Here is a 21,327-nt window from a genome sequence, read left to right as displayed (position 1 = left end):
TCCAAATACTTCATTACATCACCCTCTATTAGTAAAATCATTAAAAGCAGGTGGGAATTGCTTCAACACGAACTTGATTTCAATGGTCTGTTTCAGGAACAGCCCTTGTTTGCGTACAAGCGCAGTAGGAATATTAAAGAATTGCTTAAAAGACCACCAGCAGAAATTCAAACATCCTTTATAGGCATGCGGAAATGCTATAATTGCGTTAACTGCAATAATGTGATGCCAGGGAACGTTATTAATCATCCGCACACCGGGAAAGCTATTCAATTGAGATACAGTGGAGATTGTAACAGTTTGAACGTGATCTACACCATCAAGTGTCCCTGCGGACTCTTATATGTTGGTAAAACATCGCGTAAAACAAAAATTCAGATTTCGGAACATAAGAGATCGATCCGCACAAAAGATCAGAAGTCTCATCTAGCTACACACTGGATTGAACATCAACACACCATTGCCCAATTAAAGTTCACAATACTTGAAGTGGTACCTCAGAAAATGGATTTGGACACTGCCAAATTATTGGCACAAAGGGAGATCTGGTGGGTTAAATTCTTACATACACTGGTACCAGCAGGACTTAATGACAAGATAGAATTTGTTTGCTTCTTGTGAATGTGTCAAGATTGTAAGTACTGTCCTCACCACTTTTTTGTGGGTAACTATACTTTGTTTTCAAATCTTTACTCAGCATGAAAAATTCTCTCACACATCTCTCGGAGTTACAGTGAACTTACCAGTAGTTCACATTCTATGTGGTAGATAAGATTTTCTGTCTTTCATATTTTATTAATATCACTTCTTTATCCTAACCTTTATGGATTTCACACATTTTATACTGGGTATATTGATTTATGGGTTCGTCGACCAGTTCTTCAATTTGCTACTAGGTTGTTTCCATAGTGGCTAAGCTATTATGTAGCATTCGCAGGTTTCATTTACAAGCATTCCCCATTTTTGGCAACATTATCGGTTTCTAGCATCTCCTTGATAGCGAGTTTTTATCAACACGGTGTAACTTTAGGCATTACGAGGTCCGTTTCATGTGTTTTACGGCGCGCCATTTTAGATCGGGTTGGCAGGAACAGCAGAGGGCTTTAGTGTTAGTCCTTCCTCTAGTCTGTTTGCACGCGCATCGCACATGTGCACGCACACACGTCATTGTTGGATTTAAGTACCGCTAGGAGCTGCGCAAGCTCGTGGTTTTACAGCGTTCTCTCCAACTCCATAGCAGCAGTTGCTTCAACGCATAAGAAATCCAGGTAAGGTTCAACTATAGTTTTCTTTACTATGGAGCTTGTAAGTACGTGAGTAATTGACTAGACCAGGGCTTTGACATTAACTAGGGTTTGCGGTTTGTTGTTTTGTAACGACAGGTTGGAGACTCACATTTACCGAGTTTGGGCTCATTGTGGTTATCGACTCTTACAGCACATAGCTTTCAGAAGCGGATTTACTGGCAAAGGATAGTGGTAAAAGCGTCTTTATGTACAGGATTGGTTTTATCTGGATAAGATTGTTTGCAAAAGTTTACGTGAGCAACACAGTCAGTGACCTCATTCCTATTTTGAACACAGGCACCCGACCAGCTAGAAATCCTTAAGGGGATTGTCAACCAGAATACAGCATTTTGCAGTATTTTTTCAAGAGTGCTTTGGAGACATGTTTAGATGCCACACCGTAGCTGTACCTCTTCAGTCAGGAGGACAATCTCGGTGTCACTGATTAAAAGAAATTGACATTGACATGCGACGGTTTTCTTGTAAGATTTAGTAGTTCAGTTTTGTTCACTTTTCTTTCTCTTTAGAAAAACTTTATTTTACACACCTTGATGATCAACAGGGAGTGGTGCACAGTGGTTTACTTTGGGTTTAAGGTTGTTTTTCTGTTTGTCTCAACACGATAATACAATCACACACTGGTCTATCACTTGACTTTTCTATTTTCTAAACTCTGTGTGCAGGACAAGTACAGGTGTGCAAAGGCCACTCTGGCCATTAGACGATGCATCAGTTTAAAAATTGTACACGACATTGCAATGTATACAGTTTATTGTTGCAAACATGTTTCTCCGTTTTCTGTTTTTTCTTTTACTTACAGGCCCCTGAAGAAGGGATTACAGAAAATCCCGAAATGCATTGGGCTACACCAATCTTAACCGTCATTTTGTCAAATAACATTTGCAATTTTGATGATTTAATTAATTGTTAATTGATAATTTCTTATTTTCACAACAAAAGTGATTATTCATGTGATTGTATGCAAACAGTTTGCCAATTAAGAAGGTGCATAAGCTCATGACTTTAATGAGTAAATGTCAATATCAACAATGTCTATTTAGTTGTTTATTTCATTGACAATTCTACATAATTGTAGGTCTAGTGGATTACACGTACAAGCACATATATTTTAAGTAGTGCAATCGTTATACAGATGCATAGCATCTGCTTTTTTCATGTTTCATTAGGGTGGCTACCTTTTTCCGGTCTGCACGCAGTTCATGTTTTAGTATGAGAAATTCCAGAGATTAATATTTTTTCTAATGATAACTCAAGTAGTGCGCTGACTTCCATTAGATTGCACTATAACTAGCGACCAGCATATGCCAGGCCAACTTCTCACATCCGCCTCTACTCATCAGTCCAAAGCAGAGCACCTTAACCTGATATGCTTTCCAAACCTTCAGACCTTTGCATGACCCATTCTGGGATAGAATGCGTGTTCGGTTACGGCGATGGGCCCGGGAAACATTCCGTTATTCTGGCCAAATCCCCCAGTCTCCCCGTGCCTAAAAACTGACTGCGACCCCCATGTCATGTAATTGGGGCTAATGGAAAGCACTCCTCCGATTCAGGCTCGCACTATATAAAAGTGCAAAAACAGAAAAAAACAATATCAGAGGCAAATCTCGTCAAAAACAGAAACTATTAACTGCTCCCTATTGCGCATATATTGGTCACGATTGTAACTGAAACCATTTAAAAGATTTTCTTTTTAGCACTACAACCACCTGGGGTTAATTAAAATGTGGCCCCAATTACGTTTCAAGTTCAAAGGAGAAGGTGTGGAATAACGGCCAAAGCAGCCGACTTTGGAGCGGAGTGAACCAGGTCCGAGCCTCCTCGTCGCCTCAACATCCTGTGATTCTAGGCAAATCACTGTATCTCCCAATGCCCCCCTGCCAAAAAAACATGAATGTGTCCTTGTGTAACCTAACTGGTGCTCATGTAAAGTGCTCTAAGACCCTTGGGTCAAATTTGCGCTATATAAATCTTGAGGGGGGGAAAAAGTGCAAAACACCTCAATGGTGCCAGAGTTTCCCATGCACATCATACAACACAGCCACCCTGAGTCACTGCAGTGATAAAAAGTAAAGATAGCGCCACCACATGCTTCACAAAGCAAAATAGCAGCAAATTGGGGGGCATCAACCTGAGTAGGCACACGCTCGCTGTGCTTTGTGACGCTGTGTACCTTCCTATAACGTCCTTCTATGCACAACGAAAGGCAAGAAGAACGAGATGCCGGGCAGCACTCGACAATGAGCGGAATGAAATCGGAGTACCTGCGTGCCTCTAAAGCCGAATGCCTGCTTCAGCACTGTAGCCTTGAGACCCACGCCGCCCCTCGTTCAGGCTCCACCAAACAGTCCGCACACTGGGAAAGATTTGTCATCTAACACCCTGGCACACCACAAGTGAGGGAGGGACTTCTTGAGGCCATAGTGCCATTAACCTGCCTTTTAGCCATGAGTGAGTAATGGACGTAAGCAGGGTCTAACCAGCACAACCAGTTAATCTTCTCCAACCTCAAGACTACTCAAACAACCCAGCAGTCAGCAAGGGAGCGTGCCCCGGATGTGGCGGTGGGGGTAGGGCAGAAGCGCACTGGAATGCTAAATGTTCCCAAACAGCCTAGAGAAAAAAAACAAGGAATGCAGCTGCCACACTGCGCGCCGCTGCTCACTCCCGAGAGCAAAACGCCTGTGGAAGAGAACATTTAAAATGAGGTAGCACATGTGCCTGCCTTTAGCCATTAGCGTGCTTTCATTATTGAAAGACACACGCAAAAGCCAATCCAATGTGTGGGAGCAGTCAGACCCATACGGAGTAAACACAAGAAGCCTCACAGAGCAGCGCATGCGCGCTGGCTCAAGCTCGACCTAAAAACAAGGGACCGGATGGTAGCTGTTAGAACTGGGGGTCTCTAGTTGGCTGGGGTAGATACCTAAATAGGTCCTTGGCTTGTAAGTCAGGGAAAGGAAGGACACCTTCTCTGATAACCCCTGCTCACCCCCTCGGTAGCTTGGCATGAGCAGCCAGGCTTATCTCCAAGGCACATGTGTAAAGTATTTGCAACCACGCTCACAGTAACAGTGATAACACCACAAATGGACACCACACGAGTTTCATAAAAACAATTATATGTTTAAAAGGAAAAGATATGATGAGACCAAACGATAAATATCCAACATATGCGTATTCGTAATATTTCACCTTGCAGGTTATAGGCCAGCAAGCACTTGTAGGTTCTTGCAGTATTAATGAGCCACTCGTGATGATCTAATGCAGTCCTAATGCAATGCTATGCAGTTCGTAATGCAAGAATCAGGCAATTCTCAATGCAAAAATAATACACTTCGTAATGCAACAATCAGGCAGTTCATAATGCAAAAATAATAAACTTCGTAATGCAACAATCAGGCAGTTCGTAATGCAAAAATAAGGCACTTCGTAATGCAACAATCAGGCAGTGCGTAATGCAAAAATAATGTACTTCTGCACCGATCGCGGTGCTCTGGACGGTCTCTATGCGACTCTTACTGACTCGCGGTCAGCTACTGCCAAAACATGCCCCCAACACTTTTTTCTTTTTACTGCGATTGTAATAGAGCACATTTTATTATCACACTGCAAAAAGGACGACATAAACATGCATTCTGAATTAGGAATTTGCATTCACAGCTAAATGATTAACCTGCGCCATCTAAAATGGGGAACACCTAGAAGAAAAAGCATAATACCCATGACAGTGTGACTGGGGAAACACAGATTTCACCGCAACTAGAAGTCTGCTTCCCTGGCTGTAAAATCTGCATTTGCAATCAAGACATCTGCTTGACTCAAATATTAGGTTGACTTTCCAAGTGTCAGCTCCAATGGTCTTTCATCACTCAACATCAATGGGTACTGAAAATTGCATTGGACAGTCTTTCTTAAAGCCTTTCTCGTCGTCTCCATTACCAACATTGGTTTCCACAGCGGCTACAGAGGCTTCAAAAGCTCTTTTACAAAATAGTTCTGGATGATGACAAAGGTCTAGGATTTACTGTGTGTACTTAATTCTCCTGCCTCCCCCTCCTTAAAATGGGACATAAGGCCTCTTGACGAGGTGTACAGTCTGAATACCTTTCTCTGAGTGGACTCGCTCCACATAGTGACTCTGGCTGTAATTCTGGAGGTGTTACATCAAGCAAACTGTTTAGCAGCTGTAGACCTCCAAGATGTTTAATTTCAAATTCCTGTCTAGAGAGCATTGTCAGTGTATCTGTTTATTTGCTATGGCTCATCAGCCTCCTTGAAGTCATCTGTGATTTCTTCAAACTTAGCACCAGTCATATTAATGCATTTGCATCCTGCAGTGTTTTCACCTACATATATACTTCGATAAATATATATTGTTTTATTTTATTTTTTTTAAGAACTTTATTTTTCATTTTACATATGAAATGAACAAAAACAAATTGCCATTGGTACTGTGTATAAGACATACCTTCGGATCAGCAGAGGTACATAGAACAGGCAGCAGCATCCGGGAAGAAATGCATAACGGGAAACAAATGCCCTTGTAGATGTACCCCAACACTGTTGTGATGGAAAACAAAGTGCGGTTCCACACTCCGGCCCCGGTACTGCACGTACGGGCCGCGATACGGATTTGAGCGGAGGCTCGCGCTGCAAAGATGGGAAATGCCGAGAGAGTTTCTCTCGTAGCCCGCACCCCGCCCCAGGCGGTGACACGCACGCTCGTTGAGCATTACCTGGGGGGGTGCGATCTCACTCTCCTCGGGGATTTGGCCTCCGGTGTGACTTCGTTGATCTTTGGTAGTGGAACTCGGACCCCCGACGGTGATGGTTCGAGGTCTCTTCTTGGCAAAGGCAGGCCTGGGCCGGTGGCGGTGACTTCTCACAGCTCCTCTGGGGATGCCGGTCCGAGCAGATGGCAATGACGATCGCAGCACTTCTGGTCACGCTGTCGATTGAAGCAGAGAACAAGACTGCTCCGGTACACACAGTCACGGGGCAATTCTCATGAAGGTCTCAGGCTGCACAAAGCACACTCACACAGCGTCGCTGAGACACACTTGGAAACTTATGTTCCTGAGTTTCCACAACAGGGAGCCAGCTCTCCTCGGGCCCTTGGAGACACGTTACTTCAGGACACAGCACTCAGCAAAGTCTTTTCAAGCAGGGGGACACAGCACAGTCCCTTAGCCTCTCCTTATTTAAATCAGCAAACTGCAGGTCAGCCCCACAACACACAGCAAAGGTCAGTCCTTCTCTTCAGCTGTTCTCCCTTGGCAGAGGTTCCTCTTGACCGCGAAGTAGTTTCAATCCTTTTCAGTCTTGATCAGTCTAAAGTTCTGGGGTTTCAGCTCTCATAGTTATACCCCTAAATGTCTTTGAAGTCTTTGTGTTCAGGGGGCACAGACCCCTGTCCAAACCAGTTCTGGGTGTCTCCCTACCAGTGACACCTTATTCCTTTGATAGTGGGGGTCTGGGTCCTCAATCACTCAGCAGGAGATGGAGACATTTGTTTATAGCAGCAGGCCAGGCCTCTTCCCCCCCAGGGGCTACTCCTCCCCTCTACACCCTAGATGTAGGTCAGCCGTGGCTGTCTCACCTACTCCTCCCCTGGGTCAAGACATTCCCCAGATCCCATCACATTCAAATCCAGACAGTCAATCCACAACCAGGTAGAGACGCACACAATTGTTAGAACAAAAAACAAGCCACTTCTAAAAGAGTGGTTTCTAAACACACAATTCAAAAACCACCTTCACAAAAAGATGTGTTACTAAATTGCAAGTTCAGGCACACTAAACTTCACCTCTCCATCTTAAACATATGGGAAGATAGGCTGGAAACATATTACACAGTCTCCCCCATTCTGTCCTATGGGCAAGATGGCCTTGCAACAGTGAAAAACGAAATGGAGAGTATTTCACTGTCAGGACATGGTACACACCTTAGTACATGTCCTACCTTTCACATACACTGCACCCTGCCCAGGGGGGTACCTTGGGCCTACCATAGAGGTGTCTTATGTGCATAAAAAGGGACGGGTAAGGCCTGGCAAATGGGTGTACTTGTCAAGACAACAAGGCAGTTTAACAAACTGCGCACAGGCACTGCAGTGGCAGGCCTGAGATCTCTTTTTAGGGCTACTTATGTGGGTGGCACAATTAGTGCTGCAGGCCCACTAGTAGCATTTGTGTTACCAGCACCGGCACACATAGTGCACTTTACTAGTAAGACACACATGCCAATTATGGACAACCAATTATCATTACACTTTATACAGGGAGCACTTGCACTTTGACACTGATCAGCAGTGGCAAAGTGACCAAAGCATCTAAGTTGGCAACACCATGTCAGAAAAAATGTCTAGGGGGAAGGCAAAAAGTTTAGGGAACTTTAGCCAAAAAGGGCCAAGTCCAACAGCAGCCTAGAGAAATTACCAGTGGCTGAAATTAATACAAGCATCCCACCCAGCTCTCTTTTTCTCACTAAAACAACTGTTCAGCACTTGTAACCTTAATGTTGCATTCAGGAGCATTTGCAGTAAATACTTGCATATTTGTTATGCATGTGCATTATTGTACAGTGGCTTCTTTGCATGCACCTACTACACTTTGGTACTGCTTTGCATTTAAGAGTTGGCCTTTGCCCTCTCTTTTGGCCGCATACAATTAAGTTTGGGTTCGTGTACTAGTGTGCAGTACAGCTACACTCTCTCACCATCAGCAGCTGTTTGTTTTTGGTTCCATTCATTTTCCCAGAGGTAAATTTCTGAAACATCCATGGGTGGAACACGCGTAGAATTCCAGCAGGTCTATCTGCACAGACTGGATTCGAAGACAGATTGGAGGACTTCAAATTATACACAGAAAGGAAAAAAATACAAACTGACAGATTTCCTGCCAAGCACACATTTCTGCAGCCAATTGTATTTACCTTAACATATTGGAATGACACAGAAGAGCCAAAGAAGCTGGAGCTGGAGGAGACTTCCGAAACCTGATCTACTACGTGGAAACCTACCACTCTCGGGGCTTACACACACCCACAAGAGCACAGACAATTTCTGTCCATGCCGCATTGTAAACAGGAGGGGGAAATTTAATTTCTCATAGTAATTGTGCACACAAAACCACTGCATGCTAGTCTTATTAAACTCCGAGATGCAGCATTCCAGACAAACCCAATTCCAAGCATGAGAGAGGCATTGTAAGGATTATTGGCTGGCATGCAGATTCACGGGCAGCAAGTCACCTCTTGATCCCCATACTGCACTCGCTTCTCTTGGAACAAGGCAAGTTCCACTTCCACCTTCTCCATCTGCTGTCTGAGGTCAGCTATTAAGTTATGGAGGGACTGGAGCACGCAAAGAGATGAGGGGCACGCAAACAGGGAGGGGGGGATTGGAAAAACAGGAAATGACAAGCATCAGCCTGGAGGTTACAATGAAGTCACAATCTTCAAACGCTCGCATCATATTTTATACGGAGAGCTGCGCCAGGATGTCAGTGTCTGTGGTAGGTGGGCTGCTATGGAAACGGCATCCTCTAAAATACATCAAGGTTTATACATACATTCCTGTCTGTTTTCGAAAGGGCGGTTATCATTCTGAGAAAAGTGATTCCGTCTGATCACCGCATGATTTATTTTAGGAAGGGGTGACTGAGCAATGGATGCCAGGGCATCCGGGTGACGATCTGTGGGGGGTTTACACGCTCTTCAAGCCTCTCAGTGACTGCACTGCCTTCACAAGAACACTTGACGACTGCTCCATTGAATAAAGTGATCCCAAGACACCGAACCGTCCTTCCTCAACGGGGTTTTACACTGAGCAGCAGGAAAGAGCATCTCGGGGAAGTCTCCGATTTTAGTTGGGTGCTCGCGTCTGAAGTGAATCACGAATCCAATAATTTAGCCGTGATTGTTCTATTATTTTTGTGTCATAATATATTAACATATTTAAATCACCTCAAAAGAGGGCTTTCTGCACAGCAGCATCTATAAAGCACACACCTTTTTAAAGTTAAAAAAAAATACATTCTAGATCAATTTTGAGACCAAGTGATGGGGCATGAATGGTGAGAGGATTTAAAAAACATTCAAGAGGATAAACAGTGTGCTGTAGAAAACACGACAACGCTGTAAAACAGCGTGGCAATTATTACGTAGATATTTTTATAGAACCTGTGCCAGCTTCCATGCTCTACTACAGCAACAGAAAAGTGTTGCACATGCATGTTTCGGCCTACAGCACGGCAGTGTGGGTAGGAGAGTTTGTTGACGTAATGATGAATAACGCATACTAAAGAGTACGAAGGTGTGGCTGGCTAAAACACACGATGAAGGAGCTTTAATTTTATCAGAAAGAATATGGCATGTGGCAAACGAACTTTAAAGGCACAGACAGCCGCTCACAACCATTCATGCTGGAGGAAGGAATTTTGGTGGGGCACCTGCTAAACAAGTCCACTTTAGATGCGAATAGGAGTTCTGTTGATCAGCATCACCTGATTTAGAAAGTTTAAGTAGCCATAACAGACGCGCTTTGGTATTTTCCACGTAAGCCCTAAAGATGGCAAGTGTGACAGGAGTGTATTGTTAACCCAGAGACTAGACCTTTTGGTAATGCCCATAACCACTGGGTGCTGTATACTGCTACCAACTGTCTTTCACCCTTCCCTTAGAAATTAATATTGCAGTCGTCATATGGAAATCAGATATCCCTAGTAATTGACAAGCCTTCTGTGGGATTTACCAATAAAGAACAGAAAATGACAGAGTGGGGAACTGTGTATTTTTTTTTCTTAGGAAGTGGCCGATGGAACGTTGGATATTGGGTGAAGGAAATGAATGACAATGACACTCGAAGGGCATCAGTCGAGCTAAAATTGACAATTTCAGGACAGCTGGACATTAGTTTCAGGGACAGCGCTGGTTGTCCTGAGGCAGGCGTGGAAACCCGACTGTAGGATATTTTTTATTTTCCTTTATTCTTTACAGTACTATTTAATGTACAGAAAGGACACCTGAATGACGCTGTCACAATTTCTTGGAGTACATTTCCTTTCTTCATATCCTATTAGCCTTCTAAAAATAAATCACATTTTAAACTCCCTCAAAACATCAGTGGGGGCCGGACCGAATTTGGATTTTTAACTCAAGGGGAGCCTGATACAGAATGGTTTGAAGATAACTGCCTTAGAATCTTGTAGGTGCATGCTTTGTTTTGAAGTTCCATTATCCCACTCCATAACAAGAGTTGATACAGCCAGAAAGACAGCATTCGCTGCTTCCTTTGAGTCTTGTGGGCAAGTGCTTTGCTTTGAAATCCCAGTATCACACCCCGTGATAAGAGTGTGTGCAATCTTAAAGAGACAGCATTCACAGTCTGCTTAGATTTTTTTAGAGAGTTTGTGCGAAACTACAAGTACAGAAGCTACCAATAGTTAAGTAACTGGACTGCAACATACTCTGGCTATCCTGTTATAATTTTAAACTTATAATAAAATGATAAACTTCTACCAAAAAGGAAACAGCCCTCATCCGTGTAAACATATGTATATCGGCACAGCCACAAATTAAAATGCCATCCAAGGAAAAGAAGGCAAGAGAGAATGAATCATTTTATGTCTTTCTGAAGGGACCAGTATAAAAAATAGCAAGGTGCACACCTGTTAAGCACAATATAATGTTCAGTCAGAACTATGAGAGAAATATGTACATCTAGGTGCCACGGTACTACATCCTCTGGCATACAGGATGAAAAGAGAAATCAAACAATAATGTAGCAGGAAAACCTGCTAGTACTCTGCACAGTTCAATAGGTTTTATCCAAAACCATTCAAGATAGGAAAACATCAACAAAATTACATCAAGAATAAACAGAAGATTGGTTTTGAATATTTTCATTGGTCAATCACGTGGTAATGTTTAAACAATATAAACAATCATTGTATGCTTAATTCAGCACTCCAATAAATACATTTATGATTGTGAGGAACATAAAATACAAGAGTTCATTGCGTTATCCAGAATTAACTTGAAGCCGTTTGTTTCGTTTCGTTTCCAAAACTTTATTCGATTCAAAGCAAAGGAATCATAAAAGTCAAACAGTTTCATTTACAAACATTATTTCAGAATCAATTTTAAAGAGCATTCTTACAATTATAACACTAAACTGTTAGAGTTCATTAGCTAAAAAATAATCACAAATAAAACCCCAAAGCTATTACTTCCAATCAATTAAATGATTTCATTGGTACTTCATGCCAGGGCATACATTAAAATGCCGATTAAAACAGATAAAAAAATCAGAAAATCACGATGCAATAATATACAATATAGTTAATCAAAAGTCGGCTTCATGGTGCCAGATTTAGCCGTAACGTTTCCTAATCAGAAGTGACACCCTTATAAAATTTAGCATTGCACAGCAAACACCAGGTGAAGATAGAGATAGTAAATAATCATAGCCCTCTTCATAATGGCATGGTTGCTTTTCTTTAAGGATCGGCTTAATAAACCTAATTCTCGGGTCCTTATATAGAGGACAGAAAAGAACAATATGCATCGTGCTTTGGGTATCTTTGTCATTACAAGGACAGGGGGGCAGTCTCTCACACCAACCCCCCTGTTTAGGGAACGCAAAGAGAAAATGCAGGGTGTGTAACCTAAACCTTGTCAGGTAGAATCGCCATTGCACATTGTTTGTAAAGGATAAATAAAACTGGTGCAACAAAGTAGCCTTAGGAGCATAAGGGCTAACCAGGGAATTCACAAACGGTGATTTCCAATAGGTTGTTTTAATTACAGCTTTGATGTTTCCCTGTATGTTTTCGGGGTTGTCAAAAATATCACCCAGGCCTAACTTATGAAACATTTCATCAACATATGATAGCCAGGGGATCTGTTTCATGTTTGCCAATCTTAAACAATCCCGGACGATATCTCTGGTAAGCTGTAAGTCCTTTGATTGCCATATTTTGCCCCATAACAATAAAGGAGAAAGGCGAATGGTGTCACTCACATAACTTAGACCTATTTCATTGTGAACAAATCTGTTTGAGGAGCCTGATGGAGTAGCCAATACACGCTTTAAAAATGTATTCTCCATAATCTGTAGTGAGTCAGGGCTTTCGATCCCCCAAACTCCTGCCCCATAAGTAGCCACCGACAAGCATTTAGCTTTATACAAAGTTTTTAAATGTATGACAGGTTTTTGTCCTAGTTTGCCACAGAAACGGAACAAACTCTCTATAGAGCGACTAGCACTTTGGACTCGGGTCTGCATTAGAGGGGCCCAACTTAGTTTGTTGTTAAAAAGGTTACCCAAATAATTAAAGTTTTCAACCTTTTCAATAGTAAAGTTGTTAACTACAAACTTTCTAGTTTTTGTGCCCTTTGGGCCACAGACCATGGCAAAAGATTTGGCAAAGTTTACCTTAAGGTCTAGGTCCAACATGAATTTGTGGAAGGCATCAAGACAGTGCTGCATACTGTTTCCTGTGAGTGTCATAAGTGCCGTGTCGTCGGCGTAAGAGAGCATTGGAATGCTCCTGCCGTTGACCTTTGGAAAGTCATGACAGTTATCCAACAGGTATTTTTCCAGGCCATTGGTGTACACAAGAAATAGAAAAGGGGCTAAGATGCATCCTTGTCGGACGCCCTCAGTTGAGAGGATAGACTTAGTTTTCTCACCCCCTGGCCCAAACCTTATGGCTACGGTGGTTGATTCATGAAGTCTACGGAGCAAGGTGACCAAGGGTTCCTCGAAACCCATGACCTCCATCATTTGCCACAACTTGCTCCGACACACAGTGTCAAATGCACTTGAAAGGTCCATGAAGGCAAGGTGGATGGAGGATTTCCTTGCCTTCATGTATTTGCCTATGATGAGGGCCAGGTTCAGGCACTGTTCTACAGTACCTTTACCTTTCCTGAACCCATATTGGGTGTCCACAATGAGGCCCACCGAATCTGCCCAAGTTTCCAATCTAGCTAAAATGACCCTACCCAGTATCTTACACGATGCATCAATTAGTGAGATCGGGCGATAGCATCGGGGATCTGATCTATCGCCCTTCTTGAAAATTGGCACCACTACTGCCTCCTTCCATGATGCCGGAATACGGCTAATAACGACTGCTCTAAAAACATTTAATAACAAGGGGGCCCAAACCTTAATATTATGTTTAAAAAAGTCCAAAGGCACTAGATCAGGGCCAGGTGCTTTTAATGGTGTGCCTTTCGACAGAGCATCTTCCACTTCCTGTAAAGTGAACGATGCACTCAGGGACAAGGAAGACTGAGAGACCACCAAATCCCTAATGTCTCCTGGTGATGGTTCATTGGGTAAAGTGCCATGTGGATTAAAAATCTTCCCAAAGTGTGATTCCCATGTTTCACATGCAATCTGCATCACAATGTTATCCTTGCCATTACCTGTAAAAAGGGGGCGATTAACAACTTCCCAAAAGAGCCTGCTGTCCTTCAATTCCGAGGCCTTCTCTAAATCTTCCCAAGCTTGGTTTTTTAAGTCCAGCTTCCTTGTTCTTATGGCTTCTTTATATGCCAGTCTAGATGCTCTAACCGCTTCTATGTCCCTGGGTTTTTGTTTTAATGCTGCTTTCAGAGATCTGTGTGTTGCCGAGCATGCAGCATCAAACCATCTAGGACCAAGCATTTTGCTTTTACCATTCGGTTTTGTGAGACGTTCGGCTACATACCCACATAAAGATTCAAAATTCCCTATAACCTTTTCAGGTGTGGTTGTTGTTGTTAAGCATGCCTCGTACTCAGAGCTAAATCTATTTAGGATCTCAGCCTCAAGACCTACCGCGTCTATTTTACCCCATTTAAGTGTAATACCTTTGTTCCTACTATACTTTACAGGTTGCTCCCAAACAGAATGTTTAGGTTTGACGGGACAAAGCAAGGATAAGTTTAGGGGATTGTGGTCACTAGCAGCATTAGCAATTACTTCCAGCTTGTCAACCTGATGGAGGTGTCCACTAGAGACAATTACAAAATCAATAAAACTCATCATACCTCTACTGCCCTGAAACGTCGGTATTGGAGCAGAATTTGGACCAACCCAGGGTTCCACTATACATAGATCATTTAAAATAATGATGTTGTTTAGAGCGTCCCCCTGGGGTGTGTGTTTGAAGTGTAACAAGGGTTGGTCATAGGAGTCACTTAAACCACACGCCTTCGAGTCCCCATGGGTGCATAATGAGCAGTTAAAATCTCCCACCCAGATGACAAATAATAGGGGTTGCTCGAGGCGTGCCCTGGCTATAACCTCCTCCAGGTTCAACATTACGCTTGTCTCTTTATTGTCAAAGATATTGTAGTACCAATTAATCAGCAGCAATGGTTCAGGAAACAAATTGACCAACATTAACACTTGAAACCATGGGGAGTCAACTATCTTAGATATTACAAGTTTGCATAATTTTAAAGATGTTGCCATCATTAGGCCCCCTTTTGCCCTACCCGCTTGTGAGGGTATCGCAAGGGTATTGAAGGCTTGAAAGCCCTCAATGTTCTGAGCGGAACGGCTCCAAGTTTCCTGAAAGCACAGGATGTCATAGTTTCCCACAGAATCTAGCCAAGCCTCGTCCTCCAATCTTGAGGCGAGCCCAGCAATATTCCAGGAAATAAGGCGCATCCTTACCGCACTTTGGTTTTGTCTACCTAATTCAGTTAGTACTTCCGGATTGTGCCTTAAGATGATTGGACTTGATTCGCTTTCTTTAGTATTGCCAGCCTCAGGGACTTGGGGGTTGAATGTACAATCGTCATCAACAAAAACAATTTCCCGTGGGTTATCATCACAGCTTTCACCCTTCTCTCTCTGGCTCGGCTCTCCTGATATCAGGGCATTAGTGTCGCCGGGAGAATTCAATGGTAGTCAGTCTATCTCTTCCATCCCTGCAAGTGCATCAAAACGGTTTCTTAGCGGGATATTACTAGGAAACCGTCCTAGATAGTCTTCCCCTTGGAATTGTGGTCTTAAGTCATTATGCCGGGTTTGCAAGGAGTTGTTATTGTTATGAATTAATCCCCTAAAGAAACCGTCACACTGTTGCCGAGGGCCCCAGTAGTTTTGGATTGGCCAATCGGCTCTATTTCTATGGGCCCACCCTGGGTGTGTTTCACTGTTTAATGTCTGCCCAGTGTTTTTATAAAGCAAAGTCGCGGGAGGAAAATACAAGTTTGGATAAAAATATTCTAGGCCTATACATTGAATATCCCCGGCTCTAGCAAATCTTGGTTTGCCACAGATGATGTCTTTTACCCAAGTATCACTGAAGTTGATCAGGATACAGTCCCCCTCTAGGTCCTTATCACTTGGGCCCACCCAGGGGACTCTGCGTACGCTGAGTATTTTGGTTTTAGATTCAGGAGGGAGTGGTCTGTTATTATTGAGCCAGTATATTACTTTGTTCTTTAATTCCTGGTTCGATTCCATTTTATTAAACAAAACTGGGGGTACTCCTGTGAGTATTGCCATAAAAGGAACTGAATCTGGGGGCAAATTTATAGGTGGTGGTTTCCTTTTGTGTACTCTCTCGTTATCATTATATCCTGTAGGCCCCTGCAAAGGTGTTTGTTTTAACCCTTGGGTAGTTCCCTGTTTGGAAGTAGGAACTTCTGATGTTAATACTGTGCTGCCCATATTTTGGTTAGGGGGCCCCACAATGCCCGCCACTGCAGGTTTGGTACGAGCTAAAAGAACAGGTTTTGTTCGTACTAAGGGGACCGATGCAGCCTTAGGGTCGACAGGTATAGGTGTTTCGGATGGTTTGCTGGCATTTTTATTCTCTCCCCCTTTCTTTGGATTACTATTATTGGCGATACTGTTTTTATTATGGTTATTAGTACCCCCCGCCTCAGGTGAATTATTTTTAGTTACTAGAGTTTCAAGGGAGTTAGCGTTAAGAGAGATAAGATGTTCCAATTGGTCTAGTTTTAGTTTAACAGTTTGAATTTTCTCTAAAACAGGCAGCAAAAGCATCTGAACCGATTTCTCAATTACCCCCAAGAGACGATCATTATTATTGGTGTTAAATGAGAAAATTTTCTGTCCCGCGTCAACTGGGTGGGTGCCCTTTTGTTTGGTTAGATTTGTCGGGACTTTAGATGGTGCTGGCTTCGCTAACTTATTTCTAGTTCCTTTTCTATGGTTTCCCCCTCTTTTACGTTTGTTCAGATTGTTTGCTTCCCGCTCACAATCTACTACGTGATCTTGTATATGGATGGGCCTATTACTGCTCAAGTTGCCGTCTAAGGCGTTATCCCCCATAGTACCTGATGAAATAGGTATAAGAGTGGGTATAGATGCTTCAATTTGGGAATCCCCTGGGTCTACCGTCATAATTATCTGGGAGTCAAAAAGTGCCACTAGATTTGGACTGGCCTCTAGGTTGCTGTCTACAGTCTCTGGATTTTTCTCGGGAGTGGGTGCCTTATTGGGTGTGATTTTAAAGGCAATATCTCCCAGGGAAGAGCGTTTGCCTGTTATTAGATCTAAGGACAGGCGCTTTTCGGTAAGGGTTATTTCTTTTTCCAAGATAACAGTTGCCCGAGTTATAAAATCGTCTAAAGTTCCAGTAGCTTTCCCATTGTTCGTTTTTACAGTAACCTGTCTACCCTTCCCTGAACGCAAAGACATCATGTGGGATCTAGAAAACAGCTAAATGAACAATAATACTATAACTTACAATCAAACAATTTAAAATAGTTTAAAATAAGAGATCTGGGATGAAGAGGGAGAACAGCCCAGATGGAACGGGCACGGGTGCCTGGGACTCCTAGAGAATGGAGTCACAGCCCACTTGCTCGCAGCCCTCAGCCCCTGTTTTACCCCAAGAGCAGCTTTAGGCCAATGAGGAAGGTGCCCCTCTACTCAGCGGAATCCGAGCTGCGGGTTCCGCGAGACGCGGGCAAAATTGCGTTAAACGACCTCAAGGAATCCAAGGTGGCAATAACAGGTTTGCTCGGGGGTCCCACAGAGTACGAGGTAAGCCGGTGTTTGCTCACCCGGTCTTTGGGGACGGGGGTGGGTAAAGAGGGAGAGCAGCCCAGATGGAGCGGGCACGGGTTCCTGGGGCTCTTGAAAAAAAAAAAACAAAAAAAAAATGAGTCCCAGCCCTCTTGCTCGCAGCCCTCAGCCCTCAACCCCTGTTTTATTCCAGCAGAGATTTCGACCGAAGAAGAAAAGCGCCCCTCTATGAGGCGATGCCCACACAGCGTGAAGAAAGTTGGAAATAATGTCAACAAAAAGAAGAAGGGAACAAAGGAGTGTAAAATGCTCCCACAATGAAAGGCAACAGAAAATAAAAGAGTACCTTAGTCAGCAGTCCTAGTGGAAGGGCAGAGTCCAAGAACATACAAATTAAGGGGGGTGGCCCTGCCCTGGCTCCAACTGGCGATGACGGGCAAGGACGGGCCCGCCCTTGGCCCGGGCTTGGCCCGGGCGCTGCCCGCGCGCGTCCCGCGCTGCGTTCTGCGTCCCGCCCTTATGAGGGATTCCCCTTAGCTGTTCGTGATGTGCTGATGGCGCTAGGCCTTCTGGGGGTTGTAGTTCGTGGCTGCCAGCAGGCAGGTGCCGTTCCCCTCACGGCCGTTGAGACTCAGCTACAGGCGAGGCAGGGAAAAGATCCAGGGCACTACGAAGCAACCGTTCCCCTCACGGTAGGCAGAGTGATTTTCAAAGCGCGCATATTGGATTTAGGCCCAGATGCCAAAGACATCTCTCTGGACCAGTCAGCTGCATGCTTCTCCAGGATGTGGGGACTGTGGGATGAGTTTGAACCACACCAATGCCTTTTTTACGCTCAGACCGTAATATATCGGTGAACGTTTACATTCGTAGCAATTTCAAGAACACCATTCAATGACACTGCTATAAACGTCCGGATTTTAAACCCACATAACCTCCGTGTCCTCCTCCACCAGGCATTCTTGAAGCCAATTTCTAAAGTTGACAACTTGAAGCCAGTTTCAATTGAAGCCCGATGCATTTCGGGACCAGAGTGTCCCTTCCTCAGGGGCAACCTATTAACAAATGTACTTAGGTTACTACTAATATTATTTTACAAACTGTGAGTTCTTTTAGCTCAACAATGCAGGTGAAATACAAAAACCATGTCGTACAAAATATGTAGAAAATGTAAGAGGGCTAATCAGTAGGAAGAGAGTTAATTAAAAGATCACCAAAGAAGTGTTTGTGGTTGAAAATGTGTCAAGAAATTAACCAGGTGGATAACCGAAAAACAATATGTGTAGTGTAATCAACATCAGGTGCAGGCCCATAAGGAAAATCAAAAGTACTGTGTGGCAGTAAGCATTATGCAAAAACGACTCACCATATCACAGGTAATCGATTATGTATGGTGAAATACGCGAAGAACCCAGTCTAGCTGCAAGAAAACCAAAGTATGTAAAAAACGGACAAAAAAAAAATTCACAAATAACATGGGGCAATATCCTTGAGCTGACGGCTCACCTGAAGTTTACTAAAGATGACACGAAATATCAGCAAGCCTTGATGGCGGTAATTTGTAGGGTTACAAACCGGAGCCTGTAGATTTAAGCAAACCCGATGTAAAAAGCTGAAAGCCTAATGAATGAATCTGCGTAAAGCCCGACAAAGGATGATGAACGTCACATGTTTTGAAGTAGAAACATGTGACGTTCATCACTTCCGTGTTCCGTTAGCACTTTGTTTAAATTCTCCGTTCATGGCCCTTGCGTACACTATGAATTTTGAACTCCCTACATCTAGAAGCTACTTTGCAGCACTCGATCAGAAGATTGTACTCTGAGTTTTTCATCATCCTTTGTCGGGCTTTACGCAGATTCATTCATTAGGCTTTCAGCTTTTTACATCGGGTTTGCTTAAATCTACAGGCTCCAGTTTGTAACCCTACAAATTACCGCCATCAAGGCTGCTGATATTTCGTGTCATCTTTAGTAAACTTCAGGTGAGCCGTCAGCGCAAGGATATTGCCCCATGTTATTTGTGATTTTTTTTGTCAGTTTTGTACATACTTTGGTTTTCTTGCAGCTAGACTGGGTTCTTCGCGTATTTCACCATACATACCGATTACCTGTGATATGGTGAGCCGTTTTTTGCATAATGCTTACTCCCACACTGTACTTTTGATTCTCCTTATGGACCTGCACCTGATGTTGATTACACTACACATTGTTTTTCAGTTATGCACCTGGTTAATTTCTTGACACATTTTCAACCACAAACACTTCTTTGGTGATCTTTTAATTAACTCTCTCCCTACTGATTAGCCCTCTTACATTTTCTACATATTTTGTACGACATGGTTTTTGTATTTCACCTGCATTGTGAACTAAAAGAACTCACCGTTTGTAAAATAATATTAGTAGTAACCTAAGTACATTTGATAATAGGTTGCCCCTGAGGAAGGGACACTCTGGTCCCGAAATGCATCGGGCTTTAATTGAAACTGGCTTCAAGTTGTCAACTTTTGAAATAGGCTTCAAGTTAATTCTGGATAACACAATGAACTCTTGTATTTTATGTTCCTCACAATCATAAGTGTATTTATTGGAGTGCGGAACTAAGCATACAATGATGGTTTATATTGTTTAAACATTACCACGTGATTGACCAATGAAAATATTCAAAACTCAATCTTCTGTTCATTCTTGATGTAATTTTGTTGATGTTTTCCTATCTTGAATGGTTTTGGATAAAACCTTTCTGAAGGGACCAACACAATACAATTTTGTTATAGTAGGTAGGAGCATGAAAGGTCGGTCTAAGATTATTCTGCTTAAGTTTTGTTGTTTAGGTATGTCACTAAAATATTGTTTTCTTTCTTTTGTGTCCTCCTGTTTTGTGTGTTTGGATAAAAGGTGCTGGGTTTAGAAGCATGGTTAAGGCCGGATCTAATTATTTTATACACTGTAGAGTATCTGTGAAAATCAAAATAATATCCAATCTTCTGGAAGTTTTAATTTTCACTGATTGGTGAAATGGCTTGATCTTAAGAATATTGGCCAATATTTGCTATCGCATTTAGCCACAGACACAGAATGGGTAAAAATCCTTTGATAGATCAGCCCCCTTTCCTAACAAGTCAGTCTTGATAGCAAGACATCTGCCAAACAACCCAGGCGTTAAACCATCAATGCAAGGTGTAGTGACAGGTACCTGTGAAAAGAGTGCTGTCGGAATAGTGATGAAAACATGACACAAGACCTCCCATATACCAATAAAATTCATAGCTGCAAGGTGTTCTATTATGTGTGATATCTTCACCTAATCTTGGCTTTTTACCAACCACAGTTTACCCCTGGGGTTTATGAGCCCATGGTTACAATTATAACAAAATTTCAAGTTCTAAAATACAATGTGATGTCTGGTAAAAGGTCATGACTGACTTCATTCATAAAACTTTATTCGATCTTTTTACAAAAGGTCATCAAAGTGCATAACAATACATTAAACCACAATATAAAATCACATAAAAATGAACTTCATATTAAGTCAGACCAGCCTTATCAGGTTCGTGAGTATTGGCCCCCAAGTACTACATGGTCAAACTCGTGCAAAATACATTGGATTAAAAATTGATAATTGAGTTAAGAGCCACTGAGGGAAAAAAGGGCCCCAAACTTCGTCCCCAAGTCACACGGTTCCTCTTCTGTACGCACGCCCACAGAAAGGATGCCACAGAAAAACAAACTATTGGGTTAGGTAATGATTTTAAGTAATACAGAGCAACCCGACATTGCCGAAAATGGTTCCTCTGCAAAATAGGGATGATACATTTCTTTCTTTCCTGTGCGTACACGCTACAAAAGAGTAGCGGATGTAGATCGTTTTGAGGTGACTTAGAATCGCTGGGGCACATGGGCAAATCGAGTGTTTGAATCTTCTGGCCGGATACCCCAACATCAAAGGAATCAGATTCAAACGGAATCTCATCAGAATGAACTGATGGGCTGAGAACGAGAACTCTGCTAG

The 21,327-nt window shown here is 42.9% G+C and overlaps 1 protein-coding gene across 37 annotated transcripts in view; it reads right to left on the bottom strand.

Moving 5' to 3' along the window:
* The window catches only part of PPFIBP1 (PPFIB scaffold protein 1), a 1,024,139-nt gene that overhangs the window by 705,184 nt on the left and 297,628 nt on the right, over positions 1–21,327 (bottom strand). For 20 of the 37 annotated variants that reach the window (XM_085652808.1, XM_085652812.1, XM_085652809.1 and 17 more), the window contains exon 7: positions 8,562–8,663. The exons of the other annotated variants lie outside the window; for them this stretch is intronic. In XM_085652808.1, coding sequence (XP_085508934.1) covers positions 8,562–8,663 — 102 coding nt within the window. The remainder of the gene's footprint in view (positions 1–8,561; positions 8,664–21,327) is intronic. 37 annotated transcript variants of the gene reach the window in all.

The sequence above is a fragment of the Triturus cristatus genome, chromosome 4_1 (genome assembly GCF_964204655.1).
Source record: "Triturus cristatus chromosome 4_1, aTriCri1.1, whole genome shotgun sequence".
Taxonomy (NCBI): Eukaryota; Metazoa; Chordata; class Amphibia; order Caudata; family Salamandridae; genus Triturus; species Triturus cristatus.
This window is presented reverse-complemented; position numbering and strand designations above follow the sequence as displayed.